We start from the raw sequence: 26619 nt of genomic DNA, 5'->3' as shown, positions 1-26619 counted from the left end.
GTTGTATTTTTGGTAGTAAATTTTCTTTAAAAATTAAAATTGTACATTTTTTTATAAAACAACTAGTGAGGTGCCATTAAAACACACAAATGAATATTTATTAACAGAACATTTTAGCATTTTATTAAAAGGTTAATCTACATTTATGAAATTTTATCTATTGTCTTTCAGAGACTTGCTGTATTAAGAGAGAGAATAGACAAAAAATTTGTAAAAAGTATGATAAATATTTTATATGGACTAGAATCTAGTTGAATCAAGCATTCAAATATCATATTTCTTCATCAGTAGATATGAAGTGTCTTCTTTATTTAAATATTTTCAGTTTGGGTCTTGAAGGTAATATTTAAACCATTTAAAGTAGATTTACTTAATGGAAACCAAACCTTCAAATGTTGATTAGTATTCTCTCAAGTATAAATTATCAGTGACTTATTTCATCCATGTTAATTTTCAGAAACAGAATATATTACAAAATAATTTTGCTTACACTATCTTACCTAAATTATATAAGATTCTGAAGTGAAATGTTTTATGATCTTATGTTAGTTAACATCCATATATTTTCTATTCATATTATTTCCATCTCTCTATTATTTTGATTATTTAACAGTTACTTTAAGTATATCTGGTTGTTAATACTCAGTATACTTTGTTGTTTTTTTAATAAAGAAACTAGGTAGGTAAGTGATGGTTATAAATGTAGATTTTCCAGATATTTTTTTTAACCATTTAAAGCAATTATGATTTTAATGTGTATAACCTAGTTATTTAGGTAGGTAAGTGACAGTTATAAATGTAGATTTTCTAGAGAGTTTTTCCTTTGTCAGTGAATAATGCTCATCATTAATGGGTTAAGAGACCCAACTGCCCATGTCTAATACTTAATCTGTCATTTTATCTTAGAATTTCAAATTTTTTTTGTTTCCAGTTATTATTATAAAAAAGTAACTTCAACAATGGACAAACATTTATCAGTGAGGTAGGACTTGACCTGTCACAAAGGGTGTCAGGTCAGACTTGGTGTCAATATTTTTGGTGAAGATCAATTTATAATTAATCAATAGTTTCTTTTCAATACATTATAAGATCTTTTGTTTGTACCCATTGCATTATGTTCTTTTTAGCCCTAACTTGACTTACCTGGTGTTTTGTTACATTAAAGCATTTCTTTAACTTTCAATCAAATATAATTTAACATAAAAACCATTTTCATGAATGAAACGAAACAAATATATTGAGCTAAAACAAATCCACAGATCAAATTTTATTTTGTCCTACATCTTCTAAACTTTCTATTATATTCCACTGTTTTTCTGTGACTGGGCCAGGCGGTTAAGGCACTCGACTCATAATCTGAGGGTCGTGGGTTTGAATCCCCATCACACCAAACATGCTCGTCCTTTCAGCCATCGAGGCATTGAAATTAGGTGACGATTTCTTTTCAATAACACGAATGCACAAATGTATGGATGTAATAGGAGGTGTTCATTGGTTGAACACTTGAGACCTAGTTTATGAATACTGAAAGAGGAACTTAATGTTGTAAGTAGATCTAAGACTGCTTTTAACACTTGAAACACAGCTTGTACAAATGTATCATGCTATTTCATATGTGTGGTGTGCTTGCCACATTAGAATGGCTTTTGGGTTTGCACTGAGAAAGCTGCAGGGGAGGAAAAGATCCTGCAATTTCACTGATGGTTCCTGAATACAGGTAGCAGATACTAAATGACAAAGAACTGTTTGCAGTTGTGGCTTTTATAAAGCATTATCAACACTACGTATGTAGTAGGAAGTTCACCATTCAAGGAGACAATTTATCACAGAAATAACTTGTGAAATGTGAGAATCTGGAAGGAATAATTCCACATTGCATAACAATAATGCAGAAGTATGGCTTTGTCATGCATTGTTATCTGGTCCAGCAACGTGAAAATGACAATTTTGGGAATTTGTTTTTTCGTTGAATGTCCAGACTCTTGGCACATTGTGGCTGTAGCAGCGTTTATGGGTTTGAAAATTATACAGACATAATGATTTTACTAAAGGACGAAACCCCACGAATAAAGTATATGAAAAAAAAAAGAAAAAAAGATGAGTTAGTCTAAAGAGAATGTAATATCTTTTGTAGTAACTTGTCCTGGAACATTTGTTGGTATTTAATTTAATAGTACACAATTAAACAAGTAGTAACTAAATCAAAAAAGAAAAGAAAGAGCTGAGGTATTTCTAAGTATTAATACTATTTTACAAAAACAACTTTGGGATGAATATAATGTGGTATTTTCAGGTGAAATTGAATAGGGAGTTATGAATACGCCCATCTTTCGGACCACACATAAACACTAATTTTACGAGCCACCACTTCGTAAAAGTATTAACATAAAGCGTCAAATATTTATTAAAAACTGTTTACTTACATACAGTTGTCATATACAAATAAAATTTAGTTATGTAATAAGCATATAATATCTAGTTTATTTTTAAAACTTGCATTAATATTTATTTCAACATAACTTATCATTGAGCATTCATCATAATACGAGGTGTTTTACGTATGTTCACAGATATGCATAATACGAATTAAGAAAAAACAAGCTCAAAACGCGATCGCTTTCGAGTGGTTGGCTATTCTTTTCTTGAACTTTTCGTGAGTAATACTTTGTGCTAAACCTTACTTCTGTTATGTGAACAGATACAAGTACATATCTTTTCGTGCTACGCCCAATTCAAACCCATTGTTGTAACATGTTATTTCGTTAAGCGTGTTCTTAAATTATTTTGTCAAAATAATACACAATTCAGTCTACGATAAAATAACTGTTTTCTTTCAGTACAACAACATATTTGGCTGTCTGATCAGTCCGTTACGGAAATCGAACCTCGGATTTTAACTTTGGGTAATATTTTTGTTACATAGTGTTTACTATGGGCTATGTTAACATTGAAACAATATATAAGCATAAGGGTTTCAGACAAACCTTTTAGTTCAAATACTGAAACTACTGTTGGAATCGTACACTAGTAACGTTTTACAGAAATTTATTTAATTGATAATAAACCTAACTTACTGATTGACTAATCAATCAATGCTTTCTCGATCAACAACTCAATTTTTCACTCATTGAATACTTTAACTTCTTATCCAGTGTTTTATTGAAGATTCTTATTTATAATGACATAGTCCCTTCTAGATTTTAGTCTGATTTACTTGATTCTTGATGTCATCGTCATACGAACTTTTTCGGTGTTCTAAAATTGTTCTTGTGAATTTACTCAATTTTAATGTCGTGTGTCCTGTAAACTAACATCGAAATTAAAATAAGGTGAAGATAGTTTATTGCAAGATATGTATATATGCATGCACACATATCTAAGAAAGATGCACCATGAGAAGAAACGAAAACCTAAAAGAAAAGTAAATTCTCCTAGTCATAAAAATTTGTATTGTTATAAATGCCGCTGTTTCGGTTTTGAGTTCATTGGTTACAAATAAGGTGCCTCTCCCTCAAATTCAAATATAATCCGGTATCTGATAAGCTCCTGTAAAAGCTTGTGACCCAGTTTTAATTTATTACTGCTTTTTCATGTATTACAAACGTTCAAAACATTTTATATAATGCAAACTATTCAGAAGTGTGATGACGAGAAAACCATTCGAAGTAAAAACGCATATCAAGACTGCTGGTATGGGTATTAAAACTTTTATTAAAATAAAGTAGAGGACAACGTTTAGAGTTTAGACCTTCTGAGTTCATTTTCAGGTTAACAAATATACAAATATATTTTTTTTTCACTTTTCTGAACAATTAGATTGTAACAAGGAAAAGTTTACGTATCATAAAACTGAAAACTCTCTAGACATAATAAATTACACCATAAATGTTACATTTGTGTGAAGATAATCGGTTTATATTGCTTTGTTTTAAAATAAGGCGTTTAATATCTATTCTTTTACGTATAATAAAATTTTAAAATACCTCAATGTAAAATAATTAACAGTTAATAGTCATATTATAATTTCTTCTCGCCGTTAATAAACTTTGTCATTTTATATAAAATGCTGGTTAAACACTTTTTTTTTTTCCAACCAATTTCTTATTTTATTTTTGCCACAAGTGACATTGTAGTCGTTTTGTTCGTTGTTGGTGTATCAAACTTCAAAGATGAGTGAAATAGAATCTCGTATACGTGAAAGATACGATGTGAAAAAGCGGTTAGGAAAAGGAGTAAGCAATTTTGATGAGCAATTCTAATTTGTTCCAAACTATTCAGTAAAACACGTAGTATGTGCATAGTGGAATATATAAATGTATGTGAAAAGTTGCACGCAATTGTTACGCTTGCTTAAGTTTGTGGTTACCCTTACTCTGTACCGTTCTAGACTTAGATTAAGAATATACTAATATAATTAATAACAGCATACAGTTTAGCAGATTTATAATTTCATGCTATTAGTTTGATACACACAGTTAAAACTATAGGTAAGTTATTAAAAATTGCAATGAATATATTTCAAATCTTAGTCTTGAGACTTAAGTTTTAAATAATTATTATACGTTTGTTAGGAGGGGATATTATATAGGTAATATTACAATTTATCTTTAACTGTGTACCAAATAACTGAAACCTTAAGGTATAGCTATGGCTACCGCTGTACCATATTGTCCGAGTGAAAAACAGAACCCCCTCTGAGAAGTGACAGTGTAACAATTCTGAAACAATTAAAATGACTAATCAACTTATTATCGATGTTAATTAATCTTATGTTTATTGCATTATGTTTTAAAACCATGCACAAACAAAATTTGTTAAAACTGTTATCTAGTTGAAAAGGTTATAAATAAATAATATGCTTCAGTTGTTTTGAAGTTGTTTCTTTGTTTTCATATCTCAGTTCCTATAGCTCTCCAAAGACCGTTCAGGTTAAGACAATGCATGATCTTTGGCAGGTGGATCTCCAAGTAATATTTAAAGGAGTTGTGTATAATGGAAGCTATATATATCAAATCTGTATTGAAATACAGAGAAACCTGACAGAATTTAATACTTCTGCTGTTTCTTATTGGTACATAAAAATAAGGCTAAAAACTGGGTTAATCTCAGTTTACTGCAATATCTGGTAACATTAGACATGAAAGACCTTTCATCATTTATTGCTACGTAATTTATCAAATCTTACAAATTTGCTCTCAAATTACTCTCCAGTTACTATGGGTAATTTCTTCATGTTTTTTGTATGTAAGTGTTATATGAGTTTGAAAATGATACTAGAAGAACTGAAAATGTATATGTGAAAATGTAATGAGTTAATAATTACACAAAATGTTAAATTGATGATTAATGTTGTTTCTTAGTATTTCATCAATAACAGATACTAGAAGATCAATTAAAGCTATAAGCTGCTAGTTGTGTTCAGTTTTGGTTACCTTATTTAAGAGACTTAAATTGTTAGAGGGGGTTCACAAGCAATTTAGAAGTCAGACAATACATGATATAAAATGTAAACTCCAAATTCAATTTTAAGTTAAACTTGGAGTGTGAGCAACTTGATAGTCTATGCATGCAATTCAAACATATGATGACCCATTTAGATTTTTAAACACTTTCATGGTTGTGATAGTATAGGGAAAATGTGGCAATTATAGAGTCATTTGCCAAAAAAGAAAATGTTTTTGAAATGTAATCATGTTACAAGCTAACTTTTAAGTACAAAGTAGAAGGTAAATTGAGGGCCAAAAATGAGTATAAAAACTTGAGAATTGTGAAAAAGAGTAGCTGTCAGCATAAATTAAAGGCCACTGAAAGGAAAATGTACAAAAACACATATCTATAGAGTACATGTGACAATTACCATAACAACTCGGTATATTTACACCCACACACACACACACACACAAATATATACAGACATGTGTAAAATAAATATCATGAAAGATTTGATAAAAATGATTACTCAGTAAAATTAAGACCCTACCTTTATTTTAAGGTAACCTCTTAAACTGTTTTGAGGTGCTAGCCTCCAATACTGCCTATGGTAACGTATTTTACAGGCTAATCAATCTGTTAGAAAAATAGGGCTATTTGTTTTTATTAGAGTCCAGTCTATTTTTTTTTTTAAATCTTTAATATTTTGACTTCTTGTCCAAATATATTTCGTGATAAAAATGCCATGAAATTAGAGTCGTCTATCCTGTCAGTGCCCCAAACAATTTTTTCTACTTTATGTAGTAGATATAATCTACTATCTTTAAAAGTAATAGTAATGTTAACAGCTTTTCAGGTACGTACCTGCTGTGACCTACCAAAAAAGTAATAGGGAAGGTTGTATATGTTTTTTAATTATCTTAAAACATTGGGAAAATGTTTCCTGGTTCTGATACATCTTCTATTTTTAATCTCTTGTATTTTTATTTACTACCAAGGGACTAATACCTACATGATTCAAGTAGCATTTTTGATAGGCTCAGTGTTTGAACATGGTTAACCAATATAGCATAACTTCATTTTTTTTATTTTCACATTACTATGTTATTACCACTAACTATGGTGTGGTTCTATCTTTCAGCTCCTTTATTTTTAACTTACAGTATTCATGTAATACTAGAAATAGCATATCATATTAAGTGTGTATCATGTGAACTAATGAATACTTTGTTTATTTGTAATTAGAAATTTGGAACAGTAGTCATTCCTATTTGATGTTAGACTGTAGGTAAATAAATGGTTAGACTAAATATATTGTGATATAAAAGTTCCCAGTACAACTGGTTTATATTGATTATGGTCTAAAATACAACTGTAAATTTAAGTAACAATAATTAATTTTTAGATCTCATGGTTCTGTGTGAGTCCCAGGTAATAAAATTGTTCTAATTAAGAAATTTCAGAAGTGAAACAACCTGTGCTTGTTGGATATGTTTCAAGTTTTAAAGTAATTTAATATTAATCAAGAAAAGTTTAGGATTGAAGACTAGAACTGGGAGATTATGTGAAACTTGCTAATTGATTAATAATTGGGGTCATTAAGCAATAACATTGAATTAATTGATCATTCTCATATGAGACTTACATTGTGAAAATAATTGGAAACACTGATTTTGATTAGTTGGTCATTTTTATGACATTAATTGGCTTAGTTGTAATTTTGTTTAATTAGATGACAATAGTTGATGCTGTCAATGCTCATATCCAATAAATTACATTGATTAATCAAGTTAATTGCCCAACTTTGTTTATGAGTAATCTGAAGAATGCTGTTAAGCTTTTGGACTCAAAAACAAGAAATTTTTTTAATTTCTATATATATTTTTACACATTTTCAGTAGATCCTTTCAGAATTTTATGGAGTAAAATTGGAAATAAAGTAGTGTGTTAAGTGATAAGTTTCTTTAAGTCAATCAAGTGGAATTGTTGTGTATAATGATGCAAATATTAAAAGTTATATCTTGTCCTTTTTTTAAGCTATGTTTTGTTTCTTAGTCAACAGAACTTTCTACCAATAATTTCCTTGATTGAATTTGGTGAAGTGTAACTATTTTTAACAATAACATGTAATAAATATAATATAATTGTGACTTACATTTTCTGTGTCAAACCTTTTAAGGCATATGGCATTGTGTGGAAAGCTGTAGATGCAAAAACAAATCAGATGGTAGCAGTAAAAAAAATATTTGATGCCTTCCGTAACCAGACAGACGCTCAGGTAAGAAAGACAAAAGGTATTAATGTTTTTCTTATGGATGGGCAGTGAATGTTGAAAAGTACTGTACTGATGAGGAAAGAGCTTGCTAAAACACCATGAAAATAAAGCACTGATATTTGCCTTGATATTGTTTATCATTCTTCCTGTTGAATTGCTATTTTGTACTGAAAGTTAGAACTCTGTTTCAAAAAACAGCTATCTGTTGTATACAATAATTGTAAATACAAGACTGTTCCCAGTCTCAAACATGTAATAAAACACTGAATAAGTTACTGTCTGTGAATTTGACATAATAATTTTTACATATACAACAAATATTGGTAATGTCTCTAATACTGACATTAAAGTTATCACAGATAATAAACTCTGTACTAAATCTTGCAGATGAAAATCAATATTTTATCAACTCAAATCAGATGTAATTCTTCGAATTTAAAATGGTTCAAATGTCTAATGAAGCTTTTACTATTGAAATCATGGTTGCAATAAATGAATGGCTAGGTTGTTAAGGCATTTGACTTGTAATCTGTGGGTCAAGGGTTCGAATCACCATTGCACCAAATATGCTTGCTCTTTCAGCTGTGAGAGTATTATAAAGTGATGGTCAATCCCACTGTTTGTTGGTAAAAGAGTAGCCTATGAGTTGGCAGTGGGTGGTGATGACTAGTTGCCTTCCCTCTTGTCTTACACTGCTAAATTATGGATGGCTAGTGCAGGTAGCTCTCATGTAGCTTTGTGCAAAATTAAAAAAACAAACAATAAATGTTAACAATATGTTAACTTTAAAACCTGTCTCCAGCCCTAGATGCTGTATCTAGCTCTTTACATAGTTTTTTAAACATAAATCCCTGAAAGTAAAAGTTTCTAAAAGTGAGGGAATGTCAAGAAATTAGTAGATTATGATGTTAAAGATTTCTGTTTTAATTCAAGTACTTATTGATTTTGTAATATTTTGTCCATTTTAAGTAAGTGAAGGGAGGCTGCACTGACTTCCATGAGCTCTCTCAATATCAGTTTTTAAGGTTGTGAAATAAACTTCATGAAATAAGTGATTAATTTTCTGAGGAATGTCAGTTTTAAGAGATTTTCTAATGAAATGAAATAATTTATACAAATTTTATATTTATTTAAAGGAAGCTTTTGGTAATGAACCATTTTTATGATGACAAAAAACAGTTTTGATGCAGAGAACAGTAATTATGTGAGGAATCATAACTCTTAATAGTTTCTAAGATGACATTTTAATTTTTTAACTTGCTGTTGAAAAGGAGCAAAAAATATTTTGAGATCTATAATGTTCAGTAACAAATCATAACATTCAAAACATTTAATCACATTAGTGTTGGTAAAAGTATAGTGAATTTATGGGTGATAACAAATATTGTAAATTTTATGGAAAAATATAAAGTGAAATACGAGGTCTGTTAAAAAAATACGCGGACTGACGTCATAAAACAAAATGTACTTTATTTAGAAGTTACAGGTCTGGGACCCCTTCAAAGTACTCTCCTCTCCAACACACACACTTATCCCAACGGTGTTTTCACTTGTTGAAACAGTCCTGGTACGCTTCCTTTGAAATGTCCTCCAGCTCCTTCGTTGCATTTGCCTTAATATCAGAAATCATCTCAAATCTTCTTCCTTTCAAGGGTCTTTTGAGTTTGGGGAACAAGAAAAAATTGCAAGGAGCAAGGTCAGGGGGGTTGGGGGTGGGAAAGAACAGTGATCAAGTATTTGGCCAAAAACTCATGAGTTCTGAGGGCTGAATTTTGCAGCAACGCGGTGCATCTTCAATTTTTCGGTCAAAATCTCGTAACAAGATCTAACTGGTATCCCACACTCTTCAGCAAGCTCCCTGACAGTCAGACGTCGATTTGCCCGCACCAGGGTGTTGATTTTGTCGACGTGTGGGTCGTCAGTTGACGTGGAAGGACGTCCAGGACGCTCATCATCTTCAATGGACTGTTGACCATCCTTAAAACGTTCATGCCACTTGAAACATGCCGTACGCTTCATAGCAACATTACCATAAGCCGTATTAAGCATAGCAAAAGTTTCAGTTGCAGATTTTCCAAGTTTAACACAAAATTTCACAGCAAGTCGTTGCTCCTTCAGGTCATTCATTCTGAAATTTGCCAAACGAAAAAATCGCACTTAACTTAAAACCACGTAGCTAATACACAAATGAAGATATCTGCAATTGGGAAATGGCGTCGGTAATCAGCTGATCTGTGTGAACCTAGCGACACCAAGCGGATTCCCCTGGAACCAACTGGAGCCGCGCAATTCAAACAGTCCTCGTATTTTTTGAACAGCCCTCGTATTTACTTTAATCACCTGTTTTCTCTACTTAATGAAACCTGTTTTTGCACACACATACAGTAATATAATCAGTGTCTGTTATGTCACTGATTTATAAATATATTTATGATTTTTCAGCGTACATTTAGAGAAATTTGGTTTCTTCATAAGTTCAAGAACCATCGTAATATCATTGCATTGCTGGATGTCATAGAAGCAGAAAACAATTCTGATATATATTTGGTGTTTGAATTTATGGGTGAGTGTCTTTATTTTGAATCTGAAATTAGTAATTGAATAATGCAGAAAAGGTGGTTGTGAAGTATTTATTAAAACATTTCTTTACACAAATTTTTCTTGAAAAGGTAACAATGATTTTGCGTAAAACAAGTTACCAGATTCTGAGTATATCATGATAACACTTCTTTCTACAGTTGTATGACATGCACATAGGAACTGTAGAGGTTGAAGTGGACTGAGCCTCTCCAGTTTTTTAAAGGTCAGTATTTGTTTTGGCCTGGAAAATAAAACTTAAAAACCTGTCTAAATTTATGAACTAGCAGGATATCACATTCACTAATTTGGTCTTATCCCCTCTAGCTTTGCGCTAGTTCCATTGCTTTTCTGTAGTGTTTGGACTTTGTTGTATTTGATAATAATGACCTAACAAAGTCAAAATACATGAAGTATTGAAAAAACAACAACACTGATCACATAGTGAACATTTAAGTTGCAAAAACTGCAAGTTTTATCTAATTATTTAGTTAGCAATTTAATTCACTTTCTCTTAACACACTAATCCTTTCTTTGGATAGCCCCTCAGTGTGAATTCCTGTACCTGATGAGGGGACCTGCAAGGGATGGTTCTGTTCTTTCAGTTTACCTTCTCTGGGATGTAAACATCCACCCATGTGTTTGCCATGCGTGGCGACCCGTGAAGGAGAGGAGAGGATCCTGGTGGTTGAGTGGTCCGACCCTAATGCACCACTTTGGTCTTGGGGTGGCCCCCCTTGGGTCAAACAGCTTGTCCACTTGGGCTCAAGTCAACCACGTACCAGTGTTGGATGTTCTCAACAGGTGCTGTGGAAATTGTATCTGAGGCTGTTGTTTGGGTAAAGTGCTCACAAAACCATGGCATTGTTGCAATGGTTTTGTTTTGCATTGTATTTCGCCCCTCACAGGGCTCCATGATAGGTGGGGTCATTGGGCATCAAAATATTCCTTTTTTTATTATGGATTCTCCAAATAAAAACTTAAATAAAATAATGAAAAAACAGTCCATAGGTAAATGACCATGTCTTGAAGATTCTGAGCAGCCATTTTCAATATCTGTAACACCTGTTGTACCTCATTTTCTTACACTACATTTTCTTTCAGACAAACCTTTAGGACAAATATCTTCCTTTTTCATTCAGAAGGGACTAGATGGACTTGCTGGCTCTCCAAAGTCAGTAAAGAAGCTTTGCTCTGATGCTATATCAGTGGAAACATCCACATCTCAACACACTGTACTTCTCTTGCATTCAAAGGCAATTGGGGATATACCTATTGACTTTACACTTCATGCTACTTTGAATTCATCATGAGGAGTTACTGTTGAGAGAGATTTGAAGAACATCCCCAAGTCAGAGATTCTCGCTGGTTTCTGCACCCAAGGAGTTTCTGCAGTGAGGTGTACCTTCACTCACAAAGATGGAATTATGATGCTGACCAATGTCCCCATTCTGACATTTACATCACCATGTCCACCTGCTACCATCAAGGCAGCTTATCTTAATTGCAGGGTATGGCCATACATTTCAAACCCTCTCAGATGTTTCCAGTATCAACAGTTCAGTCACTTGAAAACGTCATGTCTTGGTTCCTTGATGTGTGCTTGTTGCGGTAGCAAGGACCATGATGCCTATAAGTGTGAAACGTATCCTCATTGCATCAATTACAATGGCTCTCACCCATCCTACTTTCATTTTTTGTCTTAAATGGTTGGAAGGAAAAGAGGTGAAGTGTTTGAAAATGATTCAAAACATTACTTACCTTGTGATTAGAAAGTTGCTGTTCGCTACTTCGTCTGCTGCTGCACTTCACTCCACTACTACAGTGGGAGTACAGACAGATATCTCTGTGCCTCCAAAAGAATTGTTCTCACACCAAATGAAAAGTCTTTTGACCTCCATGGTTAAAAAAGCTGATGAATCAACTTCAACACCCATCTCTGTCCCTAACATACATTCCAGCAAATCCCAAGATCCACTTCCTTTGGTTCCAGATGTGGGCATTTTCTTGGGTACATCTTCTTCTCCTACCTCAAAATGCAAAACAATCATTTGTTCATATCCTCAGTTGCTGGAATTCTCTTCCAACAGCAAAGATCTGCCCAGTTGACCCAGGGCAGGATCCATGGAGGTCGATAGACCTCCCTCAAGTAAAGATAGTAAAGAAAAGAGATGTTGTTGTAAACAGAAGGGTTCTCCACCCAATTTGCTTACACAAAAATAAAAATGGCCACTTTGATATAGTGGAACTGTTGAAGTTTACGTTCTAATCTGGATGATATCAAAACACTGATTGCTTTCTTCCATCCTGTTTGTCTTTCCTTACAGGAAACATTTCTGAAACCTGCTGATACAGTCATCTTTTAGCAGTTTTCTTTTTACAGTATTTACAGGCTGTGTGGTGGACGAGTGCATGGAGGAGTGGCACTGTTGGTTGATTAGTTTGTGCCCACCCTGTCTTTGCCACTCAACACACCCTTAGAGGCCGTAGCCATCTGTGTTTCCTTGAGTTGTACCATCACTCTACCTGTTGCCTGGAGAGACCTATAATCATTCAGACTTTGATGCTCTCATTGAACAGTTGTTGTCTCCCTTTTTAATCCTTGGGGACTTAAATGGACATCATCCCTTCTGGGGAAATACTGATATTGATGGGAGGAGTTGCTCCATAGAATGTATGCTCTCTGATCACAACCTTTCTCTTTTCAATGCTGGTTCTTCTACTTATTTTCATGCACCTAGTCAGTCATTTTCTGCTATTAATCTCTCAATTTGCTCCCCTTCATGGAGGGTTGACAATAATCCACGAGGCAGTAATCATTCTCCTATTATTTTGAGAGAGACTGGCCATGGTTGATGCCACCCGACTCCCATGCCCTGATGGAAGCTGGATCAGGCACACTGTCCTTCTTTTACTGCTCTTGCAGAACTTGATCCTGCCATTGTCTGTAAACCATCAATAGGTGACTGTGTGGCAGCAGTAACTGACTGTATTATACAGGCAACTGCTCAATGTATTCCTAAAACCTCGACACGTTTTCCACAATATCCTCATCTGTGGCGGAATCCTGCTTGCCACATGGCATGGAAGACTCAAAAATGGGCCTTGGATACTTTTCATAGGTATCCCACAGTTTCACTCCACATCACTTTCCAACAGGCCTGTGCATATGCTCGGTGGGTAAGACATCAAAGCCAGAAGAAACCTTGGATTACGTTCACAACCAACATATCTTCTTCCATCAGTTCCAAAGTCATATGGGTCAAGATTCAAAAGGTAAGTGGGCAATGTAATTCTGTTCCCCTCTCGATCTTGCTCTTTGGTGGCCAGGAAGTATCTGATACGGGGAGCATCGCTGATATTCTGGGTGAAAGCTTTTGCTCGGTATCTAGCACTTCTGCTTCTTCCTCCACCTTGTTAGTCATCAAGACTAGCAGAGCAATCACCTCTTTCCTTTTGAGCTGATTGTCTTTATGACTATAATTGTCCCTTTACAATGGTGAAAATGAAACTGGGCCCTTCATCTGTCTGGCAGTACATTAGTCAGATCTGATGATGCACACTATGTAATGCTGCACCATCTGTCTCCAGCTTCTTTTGCTATTCGTCTGATTGTTTTTAACTGGATCTGACAGGAGAATGTTTTTCTTGATGCCTGGCATCAGGCTGTTGTCCTACCTTTCTCTAAGCTTGGGAAGGATCCAAAGATTCCTTCAAACTACTATCCAATTGTTTTGGCAAGCTGTCTCTGTAAGACCTGAGAAAGGATGGTTAATGCTCGTCTTGTTTGGTTCCTCGAATCAAAGAACCTCCTCTCTCTCACTCAGTGTGGGCTTTGATGACAGTGCTCCACCATGGACCACTTGATTTGGTTTGAGATGTCAATCAGAGAAGCCTTTCTCAAACAACAACATCTTGTATCAATATTCTTTGACATTGAGAAGGTTTGATACAACATGGAGGTATGGAATTTTGCAAGACCTCTAAATATATGGGTTACATAGCCATTTGCCTATTTCCATTGAAAGTTTTTTAATGGACGGGAGGGTCCAAGTTCGTGTGGGTTCGACACTTTCCTGTTCTTTTCTACAGGAACTTGGAGTCTCTCAGAGCTGTGTTTTGAGTGTTACACTTTTCAGTGTAAAGATTAATGCCATCACTGAACAACTTCCTCTCACTGTTGCAAATGGGCTCTGTGTCGACGACTTTCACATCTCTGTCAGTCGTTGAACATGAGGTATATTGAGCAGTAACTGCAGACTGCCCTCAATCGTTTACTGAAGTGGACCACAGCAGACAGCTTTACCTTCTCTCTCTCTAAAACTGTTTGTATACACTTTTGCTACCAACGGGGTATTCACCCTGGTTTTGAACTCCGTATTGGTGAATTTGTGCTGCCTGTGGTTCCTGAGACAAAGTTCTTATGGCTTATCTTTGACTGTAAGCTGACCTTTATACTACACATCAAGTAGCTATGGGTTAAATGTACAAGAGCACTGAACATCCTCCGTATTCTCTCTTACACCACTTGGGGAGTGGATTGATGTTCTGTGCTAAAGATATATCATTCTTCTATTCGATCAAAACTTGACTATGGATCACTGGTCTATGGCTTTGCTAGGATCTTGGCCTTAAAGATGCTGGACCCCATTCATCATCAAGGACTTTGGCTCTGCACTGGAGATTTCTGCACTTTCCCAGTTCAGAGCTTATACACAGAGTCTCATGAAACTTCTTTGCACCTCTTCTGTTTGCAACTGTCATTACTATATGCTTCGAAGCTTCTTTTCTTACCAAAGCATCCCACCTGGGGTTCTGTTTTTCCTCCTCGGTGGGCCATACTTTTTCAGAACAGACAATCTGCTATTGCTTATTTTGGCCTTTATATCCAGGCACAGTTGGTTGAATTGGATAACATTGCTGTATCCACCAGTCAGCCCATCCCACTATGGCTCTTTATAGTTCCCAAATGTGACTTATCTTTAAGTCATCTGAGAAAAGCAGACACTTCGATTGAAAATACTGTGTGTTATTTGTGGTTTGGTGGTTGTGCGCAGAATCCCCTTTGCAGCTTCTGTGTTCATTGCTGAACTGTATGTCATTTCTCTTGCCATGGATCACATAAAAGCCAAGCAGTACACAAACTGCACTATTTATACTGACTCGCTTAGTTCTCTACTGGCACTGGAATCTCTTCATGTATTTTCACACCCTGTTCTTGCCGATATTCAAAACCGACTGGACCATTTCTCTTTAACATCTACTTCTATCCAGTTTTTCTGGATCCCGGGTCACTTTGGTATTCTCGAGAATGAGCTCGCTGACACTGCAGCTAAATCTGTCTGCTCTGGCACTATCACTGCTGTGCCTGTTCTATACATGGACTATGGTCCTGTATTCAAGGCTCGGCTCTGTGTCAGCTGGCAGTCGACATGGAGTGAGCTATGTTAAAACAAGCTTTTCCAAATAAAACCCTATTTGGACCTTGGCTGTCTTGCTTCCTTAAGGATTGGAAAGAGGAAGTTGTTCTAATTAGACTACACATTGGTCACAGTTTTTAACTCTTCATTTTCTTTTATCTGGAACCGATGCACCATTGTGTAACACTCAAGTCAAAATAAACTACATTTTACTTTCTTGCCATCGTTACGACTCAATGACAGCACCATTTTAAACATGTTCTGCCCCAAGTTTTGTTCATAATGTTATGAGGTGTTATTGGTGATGGTGACACTGTCCACCTTGGTAATGTTTTTAGTTTTTTAAAGGCCATTAACCTTTTTAATTAAAAATGGTCTAATGTGATTCACTTTTAGCAATCAAAGTCCATCTAGTTTGATTTGAAATTAGACAATGGCCATAACATTAAATAACTCAAAACCAGGACTGGAAAGGCCAACTCCAGGTAACTAACACTGCTGTTTGAATTACCTTTTAGTCATTCTGGTGAGTTATAATTAAAATTTTACTTCAAGTCTTCTGAAACTTTTATTATGTTACTTTCTGAAAATGGCCATAACATCAAATAACTTGGAAGCAGGTCTGGAAAGGCCAACTTCAGGTGACTAATGGTGGTTTTTGAACTTACCTGTTAATCTTCCTGTCAAGTTATGATTGTTACAGTTATACTGCAGAAAGTCTTTTACAACTTGTATTACTGTAGTTTCTTTCTTACTGCTGTAGACTAGATGTAAACATTGGTTTTAGTGCTGTTTATGGTTTTTTTGTAAACTTTATTTTGTTTTACCTTAATTTCCTTTTATGAATTTTACTAGTTTTACTTTAACTTTTTACTAGATGTTTGGTGCAGATAGTCTAGTTGCTTTGTGACATTAAAACATCAAACCAACCAACCAATCTTTGGATAGTTGAACACAGAAATCTTAAGAAAAGAAAACTGCATTGACAAATTAACAGTTGTAGTTTGAACTTTTATAGTTGAAAATAAACATTAGTTATATAGTCAGTAATATGGATGCTGTGGAATATGAGTTTATAAAGTAACATACAACTGATTGATCAGGATTCCTTTCTCAGCATGAAATATCCATCATCATAACTCAAGTAATCACTTTCAGCAACTCTTTATCATCATAACTTGAGTATCATCTTCAGCAACTCTTTTAATGGAGCTTAAACCCACCTATAACTACCTAGTTTTTTAAATGTAATACATATATATGTGTTTTTATTAACATTATTATAAGTCATTAAATTTTTATTACCAAATAAGTGACTTAGTGTTTATGTGAGGAACGTAACATCTTGGTTTAAGTTAAACTTTTAAGTTTGTTTATCTTGAAATTTAAAATGTATTTGCTGCTAAACATTCATTTTGTCTAAACATTAATCTGTGTTTTTGGTACAATGGTCAAAACATCTTTCATATTTTCCTGTTAAGTTGTAATATCAGGAAAGCAAGTTTTATGAGGAAGAGTAACCATATAGTTTCTTAACTAAACTCAGTAACTGATGTTATCTTCAGTAGCAAATAAATTGTAACTGTTATAAGAAATTTAGTGATTAACTTAGCTTTTGAAAACATTAAACTAGAAAGAAGAAAATTACAGTTGATAGTGTTGGTTTATGACATTTTATGATAGCATGTTGTCACATTAATATTAAATTGCTTTTGATAAGTAAAAATTTTTTTTATCGTTGTTGTCAGTTACGGATTTGCACCGAGCCATCAAGAAAGGGATGTTCTGCAGGGATCATCAAATCCGATTTATCACCTATCAACTTTTGTGTGCTCTGAAATACATCCATACAGCTCATGTTATTCATCGAGATCTTAAGGTCTGTAATTAAACGTACATCTTTAACTTAAAGGTTTATAGTTCACTTTGACTTTTTTCAATGAATGTTTGTATGTTAAACAGATCTTTAGTGATAACAGCTATCATTACAAAATTAAAACTAACAACCATTTGATAAATGCAGAAAAATTATCTTTCTCTTGAAGAGCTCTTTAATAGACTGTATAAAACCAGAGTCATGACTAAACTGTGATTAAATTCTGTAATAAATAAAGCTGTTAGAAGAGTAGAATCAATAATGGAAAGTCAAGAAAGGATCTTTAATTTCAGATAAATATTACTTTTTCAGAGGAATATTTTAGTAGGAAAATGTTTTCATTTAATGTGTGAAATTTTTGGAAATTATACTTTTGTAGGAAATTTAAGAGCCATGGAGGATATGCGCGTATATGTTTATAGCTGGTTGGTAATGGTTGTTTAAGTGTTTGGATTAAGATTTATATGATCTGTTGGATACTATTTCTGTAATGGGTATATTTGTTTTGGCTTTTTTTGTTGTTGTTTCATGTTTAAAAAATGTCAGAGTAATACATTTGTACTTCATTCACAGCCATCTAACATCTTACTAGATACAGAGGGAAGAGCAAAACTAGCTGACTTTGGACTAGCTCGGTCAGTTTTACAGTGCGAGTTGGACGACTGTGATCCTGCATTAACAGAGTATGTTGCTACGAGGTGGTATCGAGCTCCTGAAATTTTATTGGGTGTAAAACAGTAAGTTTAGTGCCTTTGTTTATAGCTCTGACTTGTGTGTAGACTTTAAAACAATACATAATATATTGCTGAAATTTGCTTCAGTTTCTCAAAATACCAATTTTTTATTCGTTATTTTCCCCATAAAATTTACTGGTTTTAGCACAATTGTGAAACTGTGAATGGAGAAACCTAAAAAACACTACAAATGATATTTTCAGCTTGTACCACAGTTTTTGTATGATAAATTTCAATGTACAACAGTCTAAGATTAAAAAAATTAGCTTAATCCTAAATTAATAGACCCAGCATGGCCAGGTGGTTAAAGCTCTTGACTCGTAATCTGAGAGTCGCGGGTTTGAATCCCCATCACACCAAACATGCTCGCCATTTCAGCTGTTAGGGGCATTGTAATGTGACAGTCAATCCCACTATTTGTTGGTAAAAAAGTAGTTTAAGAGTTGATGGTGGGTGGTGATGACATGCTGCCTTCCTTCTGGTATTACACTGCTAAATTAGGGACAGCTAGCACAGATAGCCCCCGAGTAGCTTTGTGCAAAATTCAAACCAAACCTAAATTATTGTAGGTGAGACAAGGTTTTGTCTGGTCTTTCTGTAAAACCATCACATTTATCAAATTTTTCTATATGTTACATTTTTTAGGTACAAATTAAATCAATTTTATTTGTTAATTGTAATAAAAATATTTTAGAATCGGTATTTTGTTTTGTATCATCTATGTAATATATTTCATGAAGTAAAACAGAAAAGAAAATATTAAAATTTTCATTTCAGCACAAGTTTAAGTAATTTTTGCTTGTAAACAAAGCACTTATCAATTGTTTTTAAAGAGTTTTTCTGCACATTCTAAAGATTAGCTTTATTGGTGCTAAGAAACTATCACCACATGAGAGTGTGTTTTTCATTTCTTGTTTTTCAAGTGTTTCTCGTGTTATTTTCTGCTTGATTTTTGTATGTCTTGGTTGTTTAATCATTTACTAATGAACCATGGCCCTGGTTATAGCTATAAAGAATGTCTAAATGGGATTGGATAGAGAAAAATTAAAATTTTGTATTGTATAAGAGTAAATAAAGTGGTTTGAATTGTAGTATATAGTTTTGTTGAAAGTTTTGTAGTTGAACATGCTGTATTATTGACTAAAGATATTAAATAATAAGTTTTAAAGAGTTGTGAACAAATAACAGAGCAGGAAATTTGTTACAGTTCTTTAAATGGTCTTTTTCATTCATGAAAGTGTTTGTATTTTAAAGTATATCTATGTAAAAGTTTTCATATTTGAGAATAAAGTAGGTTAGTTTATATAGTTTCAGAGAAGAGTTCAATGGATAATGAAGAAAATATTATGAGTTTAAGACAATGACAAATGTACAATGTTTAAACAATAATTTATAATCATCAGGTACAAATAGTTTACCTAGACAGAGAGGATGTCACATGTTTGAAGATTGCTTAACAGTTTCTCAAGATATTCATCCTAGGGTGCTTGTTTAGAGGAAGAGTTGTTCTGTTCAATTAAGATCCTTTTTTTATTTTTTGTTTGTTGAATTTGGATGTTAAGTTAATGATTTAAATAAATGTGTATTTTTTAACTGAGGTCGTAAATATGCAAGGGTTTTTGTTATATTAATCGCATAAGTGTAGTGTCAGTGAGTGAGATGCGTGATGATTTATTGTTTATTGAATACTGTTGTTTTTATTCTGTTTAAACAATGTACACATATAATTTGCCTGACTTTTTAATTATTACAAATTGCAGATCTGGCATGTTTTAAATAAAGATGTTATTAAACAATCTATAATTAACAGGGCAATTAATAAATTAACAAAATCTACTGAGTGTTTAGCTCTAAACACTACCTTTATTGTTCACATACAAACGTGCAGCAGTAAAACTTTACAGCTACAGAGAGGAGAGCGTGTGTGTTTTGGCCATTCATGAACTCCTCTTGCTTGTAAATAGATAAATAAAAATAGTGTCAAGCAGGTTCACTAGGTATTAAAGTGATAGGCTTATTTGTCAAATGTTAAGAAGGCTAACTGTAACAACAGTTTTGGCCAAAAAAACAACTGACTTCAATATCTTAAATAATTATCTTAAGTTATAATAAAAAGACTTTTTTATGACTTTAATTAGGCCTAATTGTGGTTCATTTGAGAATATAATAGACTAATTTCCGTTGTTTGTACAATGTGCTGTTATACAAAGTTGTTGATGCTGTGCTAGTGTTTATTTGCACTTGTGCTCTGGTATTGAGCAATGGTCATAATATCTGTGTCTGTTTATTAAAGTCTAATTCTCGCTGTTTTACTTTTAAAAATTGTCATATAAGGAAGGATATGTAATGAATAAATAAAGTAAAAATAAATAATTAAATAACACAAACATTAAAAAAACAACAACAGTAGGTCAATGGTGACTGGTCGCCTCCTGTGGTGGGTGTTTTAAAATAAGGGTGGTGTCTTGTTACCTGTATTGCATACTGATAAATGTGCTGTAAGAGGACCTGGTAGTTGAAAGCAGAAGAGCCTGTGCTTTGGCTGGAACTGAAAATGTTTTTCTAGCATGTAATCATATCAAATGTAGTTTCTTTTTTTTTTAAAAAGATGTGGCATTTTTGAAGTTATTGTTAAAAACAGTTAAATGTATAAAAGTAACAATTAAAACAAATTATTTATGCATTTAGAAAATAGAACTTTTGTTACTGTCCAGATATACAGAAGTCGTTGATATTTGGAGCCTTGGTTGTCTTCTTGGAGAAATGATACTGAGTGTACCTCTGTTTCCAGGAACCTCAACTCTGAACCAGTTAGAATGCATTATGGCTGCTCTACCTCATTCTCAAATCAAAGGTAAATTCTGATGTGGTACATTACCCATGGCCACAGAAATATCCATTCTCATTCAGTTTTGCTCTTTATATATATATATATATATATATATATATATAATAAAAAAAAAAAAAAAAAAATTTGCTTGCCATAAGCCTTTTTTTCTATCTTCATTAAGAATTAACTGATCCCAGTGCAACTCTCATACAAATTATCATGTTACAATCCTCCACTGATAAGAGTGTGACATGCTCTCTTGATGCAAACTGTCACTTCTTTTTTGGTAGTACTGTGTTTTAGTGTTTAGTTTGTGTTCTCTTTAAGTGTTTTATTATGTATCTTTGTATTAATTTCTCTAAAGTTTACTTTTTATTATACAGTAGTAATATTTGTAATTTGTTGAGTTATTCTAAAGTGGAATTATATTTCAGTTATGGAGATTATTACTTCATTATAGTCTCCACTAGTACAGTGGTATATCTATGGTTTACAGCACTAAAATCAGGGGTTTGGTTCCTCTTGGTGAGCTCAGCAGATAGCCTGATGTGGCTTTGCTATAAGAAAACACACACTTCATTATAAAAAATTTTTATTGTTTCTGGCAGCACAGTGGTGTTTGATTATTCAGTTTGCATTTAGACTTCTGAGTTGCCACTTCGGTGGTTATATGTTTTGTTAACACATTTATCCAGACTGCATGAAAATGTTTTATCTTTTACATTATAGGCAGGTGATTGTCCACTGAACTGACTTTTGTTAGGCTTTTCTTCCAATTTGGATGTTCACATGTTTTAAATACTGTCTGCCAACTTTGGAAAGACAAGATGTTATACTGTTATGGTTTTTGTATATGTTTATTGCTAATATTATTATCTGTCATTAGAGTGTTTAAGAATCATAGTAATGTTTGGGTTAGCCATTATATTAGTAATATTTTTTCTATAATACCATTCACTTAGGTTTATCTGGAATTATCTTACTAGTATGTGTGTCATTAATTTCACTATATTGTTTTTTCTTTGATACATCACATACATAGATTGTTGTTACTGCACACTTTCTTAACTTTAAATATTCATGACTTCCATTTTTGCTATTTCTTCTATCCACTTTTTATTCACTTCATTTGTGTGGAACCTTTGAGCCAGATACTGCATAAACTTATCCCAATATTGTATATACTGTGTGTTTATTATTTTTTTAGGGCTTAGTGACATTCTTTGTTATGTATTGTTCAATTAAGCTTTACAAGTGTTTATTTTTGGTTTACCTGTGGTTCTACTTCTGGCTTAATCAATAATTAGATTACATGTCTTCTTTGATTAGGCTTAATGAGTGTCTGTTATATTTGGCTTACCTGCAATTTCATATATGGGTTTTTCAATAATCAGGTTAATTGTCTTTTCTTCAATATCCAACATCAGTTCCATAAGTTTATTTCACTACACAGTTTATTAACATATGCTCTATATTGATTATTTCATTTTTGTTCTTTCTTTATAGTTTATACTTCTTACTGTTAATTTTGTTTAGTTTAAACTTTATATTTTTTGCCCTTAATTTTGTTAAAGTTGTAATTTACACTTCTTATGATTAATTTCGTTTGTGAGACCCCTGGGACCAGGACCCTCTCTACCTGCCCCCAGTATTGCTTACCTTCATCCTATATTGGCTGAACCCATTTTCAGATTATCAAGATTTTATCAGTTTTCCTCCACCATCTCATGTTGTGTATTGCACACCTCTGCCACAGTATATATTAGGCCTGTTTATTTTTTTTACATGCTTCTCTTTATATTTCCTTTCCCATGATATTGTTTCATGATGATATTTTTTGTCTCTCTTTGAGATTGAGTACTTGTGAGCCTGATCCTATATAGACTTTAATTCTTTTTGTCTTAGTTTATCATTGGGCAGGTTTTCTTTTTTGATTTATATCAGTTGCATCTGTGTTAATCCTATCCATTTTATCCCCTGCCAAAATGTTTCTAGCTTTTTTTTCACTCTACTGACTCCTTTCTCTGTGTTCCTTTTATATTTAGGAATTTTTGTCTAATATATAGACCTAATAAATAGGTCTTATGGTCAGTTATTTTTCTCCATTAGTCTGTTTTTGGGGGATAGTACTGTACATTTAGCATCACCTGTGATATTTTCACAGTTTTCACCAAGTTTTCACTTTTCACCAAGTGAGTAGGTAACAGTTTTGTGTCTTCACCTTTCAACTTCTTTTGGTTCTGTATGTATTTTATAGGGCAGTCTGCATTTTACCTGACTTGCACGTTTGGGAGATTTTACCAGGAACATTTGTTGGATGTCTGGTTTTGGTCAGTTCATTTCAAATGGGGGTAATCGTGTCATACTGCTCTACTTCTTTCATAGTCAGCTTGGGTAGTTGGTTAAAATTTTACTGTTTCATTCCTCACAGTCTAGTCTCTTTTGGGTATGTATTTTTAAGTAACTTTCCATTGTGAATATCCGTTATCCTCCCTGAATGTATTTGAAGGTGTTTTTGGTTATCTGAGCCTTTACTTTGTGTTTTCTCTTTATTTTCATCTTTCTTCACCTATATACACTAATAGTTCAATGTACCTTCTGTGACTTCAGGTTTACCACTTCCTTCCCTTCTGGATTGTTTTTCTTCTTTGATGCTCATCTCCAAAGGTTCTATCAGTAGGAGGCTTCAGGGTAATGTGGTCTCTAATTGAATGGTCTTATCCCCTTCACTTCTAGATTAGATACTTCTTCCAGTCCACTCTTCTTGTCTAGATTGTCCAATCCTCATTCATTTCAACTTGTTGATGATTGTGGCTTATATCACTTATGAAGAAGATTCTCATCCTTGTGCCATTTAAAGTAAACAGTATTCTTTTTTAACCCATTTATTTGATATACGTCTCCGAGAAGATCATGTCCTAAATGCTCTGTACTTGTCGCTCATTGAATTTCCAGTCATGACACTCTTCCACAGAGTGGACCTTTTAATCCTCTTAAATTTTGTTGGCTCTACCTTCTGGTGGGTACTCTTCTATGTGAAGTTTTTGAATCATTTATCACTTCCCAGTTACCTTTGTTGTTTTTGGTGTCTGGTTCATCATCCTTTTGCCGTGATTGTTATAAAATTCAAACAGATTTACATTAGTTTTTTTTCTCATTCTGTTAAACTTCTTTCCCCATATTCTGAGTGTCCACATCATTCCATTCAGGTCTTTCCAATTGATCTTTTCTTGACAGCATTGCTGTAGTTTTTTCTGAGCTGTTTCAGCTTGATTTTTTTTGTTCTGGATCAATGTTATTAAGTTACATTTTAGTTGATCATGCAGTATATTTCTTTCAGTTTTTTGTTTTCTTGCCATCTTTCATGTTTCTTCTCTGTTGGATCTGGACAATCTTCTCAGTTCAGTACATATGGGTTGCTTCATAGTTTTTAGGGCTTCTTTCCATAAATCCAGTTCTTACATTTCCTCCCCCCCTTACTCCATTTCTTTGTCTGTGATTTTTCCCCCTTTCTCTATTACCCATTAGGCATAGATTGTGATTTGATTGATGTTTTTTCATTGTCTCCTTCTTCCCATCTTCACTTATTGGTGTCTTCACTCCTGTCATGCATCTTCCTTTTTCCCTGCATGTCTACCTTTTTGTCCATTGGAGATATTTCATCTGCTGAACACTGGAACTACATTCTATATGTTCATTTCCCATTCTCTGCTTTGGATAGCTATTTCATCCTTGTCAAGGTACTATCATCTACCTCTTGCTATCCTTCACTCTTTCAGGAGAATGTGACTAGGTGAGTTGCATTTTTGTATATATTCCTTTTATTTTTCAGGGGTATGTCCCTCTTCTTCTTACTGGAACCCACTCTGTGGTGAGTGGTGCTTGAACAAGTATTTTTTAAATACTTAAATCTGCACTGTCAAGACATGTTGGCTTAGATATTATAAATCCATGGCCACACAATGCACACTTCAGTGATGGAGTGTTCCTGTAGAGACCTGTTCTGATTGGTGACTTTTATAATTCATGTTGGGTAACAGACAGTGATAATATGATTGTTTTGTTTGCTTTTTTAGACTTAGAATGCTTTACCAACTTAATATCTAGTTTTTCTAACAGACAGTGATGTTGCTATTGTTCTAAACCATTTACATAGATCTTTAAAGATTGTTAAGCTGAAGATCTTGTTTGTGTAACAGACAGTGATGATACTATTATTCTAATTCATTTATATAGATCTTTAAAGCTTGTTAAGCTGAAGATCTTGTTTGTGTAACAGACGGCGATGGCACTGTTGTTCTAATTCATTTATATAGATCTTTAAAGCTTGTTAAGCTGAAGATCTTGTTTGTGTAACAGACGGTGATGGCACTGTTGTTCTAATTCATTTATATAGATCTTTAAAGCTTGTTAAGCTGAAGATCTTGTTTGTGTAACAGACAGTGATGGTACTGTTGTTCTAATTCATTTATATAGATCTTTAAAGCTTGTTAAACGAAAGATATTGTATGTGTAACAGACAGTGATGGTACTATTGTTCTAATTCATTTATATTGATCTTTAAAGCTTGTTAAACTGAAGATCTTGTTTGTGTAACAGACAGTGATGGTGCTGTTGTTCTAATTTACTTATATAGATCTTAGAGGTTAAACTGAAGATCTTGTTTGTGTAATAGATAGCGATGGTACTGTTGTTCTGATTCATGTATATAGATCTTTGGCTTTTTAAACTGAAGATCTTGTTTGTGTAATAGACAGTGATAATACTGCTGTTCTGTTTCATTTGTATAGATGTTGAAAGCTTGAACTGTGACTACACTTCATCATTTATAGAGAAGGCATCCAACAAGTATGTATGCCTATACATTAGTTTAATGTAAACATATAAGTAGTTAAGTCAGACTTTGATGGTGTAAGTTACAAACCCTTCAATTTAGAGTGTTACTTATCTTGAAAACGTGATGTCTATCTGATATGCCAACTATTTAGTAATCATGGAGGTAAATATTCTTCAGAAGTTTGGTACTACTGAGGTTAGTGTTTGAAAGGTGTAATTTTTAAAATAATGTGGTATTTCCTGAACTAAAAATATTTGGAAGATGTAGTGACTATTAACCTAATAATTGTTTAGAGATTTAGTAATTAAGATTAAAATAGAAGTAATTTATTTTAACTTAGATATATATTTCATGGAAGATGGTTTTACTGAGGTAAGTATACATAAAGGAAAAACATTGATATACATGAATTTTCACATTTTGTTTTATTCTGTTTTTCATAAGTGTCAATTATCTATATTTTTCCAATTCTGCTTCCTAAAAATTTTTGTTTAAAACTACATTATGCTTCATATTTTGCTTATATTGTCATAGAGAGTGTGACTGACAAGGAATGGTGATGAAAAGTTAAGCTTTTATAGATTTCTGAAAGTTATTTAATATTTATATTGCAATTTGTAGTAATTTAGGCTTAGCTATA

The 26619-nt window shown here is 33.3% G+C and overlaps 1 protein-coding gene across 4 annotated transcripts in view; it reads left to right on the top strand.

Annotated features, from left to right (window-relative positions):
* Positions 1–4123: 4123 nt before the first annotated feature.
* Positions 4124–26619, top strand: part of LOC143237440 (extracellular signal-regulated kinase 2-like) — a 47019-nt gene continuing 24523 nt past the window's right edge. For 2 of the 4 annotated variants that reach the window (XM_076476686.1, XM_076476682.1), the window contains exons 1-7: positions 4124–4232; positions 7610–7708; positions 10148–10268; positions 17451–17581; positions 18152–18315; positions 21027–21166; positions 25933–25990. In XM_076476686.1, coding sequence (XP_076332801.1) covers positions 4170–4232; positions 7610–7708; positions 10148–10268; positions 17451–17581; positions 18152–18315; positions 21027–21166; positions 25933–25990 — 776 coding nt within the window. In that variant the 5' untranslated portion in view covers positions 4124–4169. Of the gene's footprint in view, positions 4316–4345; positions 4488–7609; positions 7709–10147; positions 10269–17450; positions 17582–18151; positions 18316–21026; positions 21167–25932; positions 25991–26619 lie in introns of those variants that run through there. The other 2 variants (XM_076476683.1, XM_076476684.1) reach the window with 2 other exon arrangements.

Source organism: Tachypleus tridentatus, chromosome 13 (assembly GCF_004210375.1).
Source record: "Tachypleus tridentatus isolate NWPU-2018 chromosome 13, ASM421037v1, whole genome shotgun sequence".
Taxonomy (NCBI): domain Eukaryota; kingdom Metazoa; phylum Arthropoda; class Merostomata; order Xiphosura; family Limulidae; genus Tachypleus; species Tachypleus tridentatus.
Note: the sequence above shows the minus strand (reverse complement) of the source record. Positions and strands in the feature narration are given on the sequence as shown.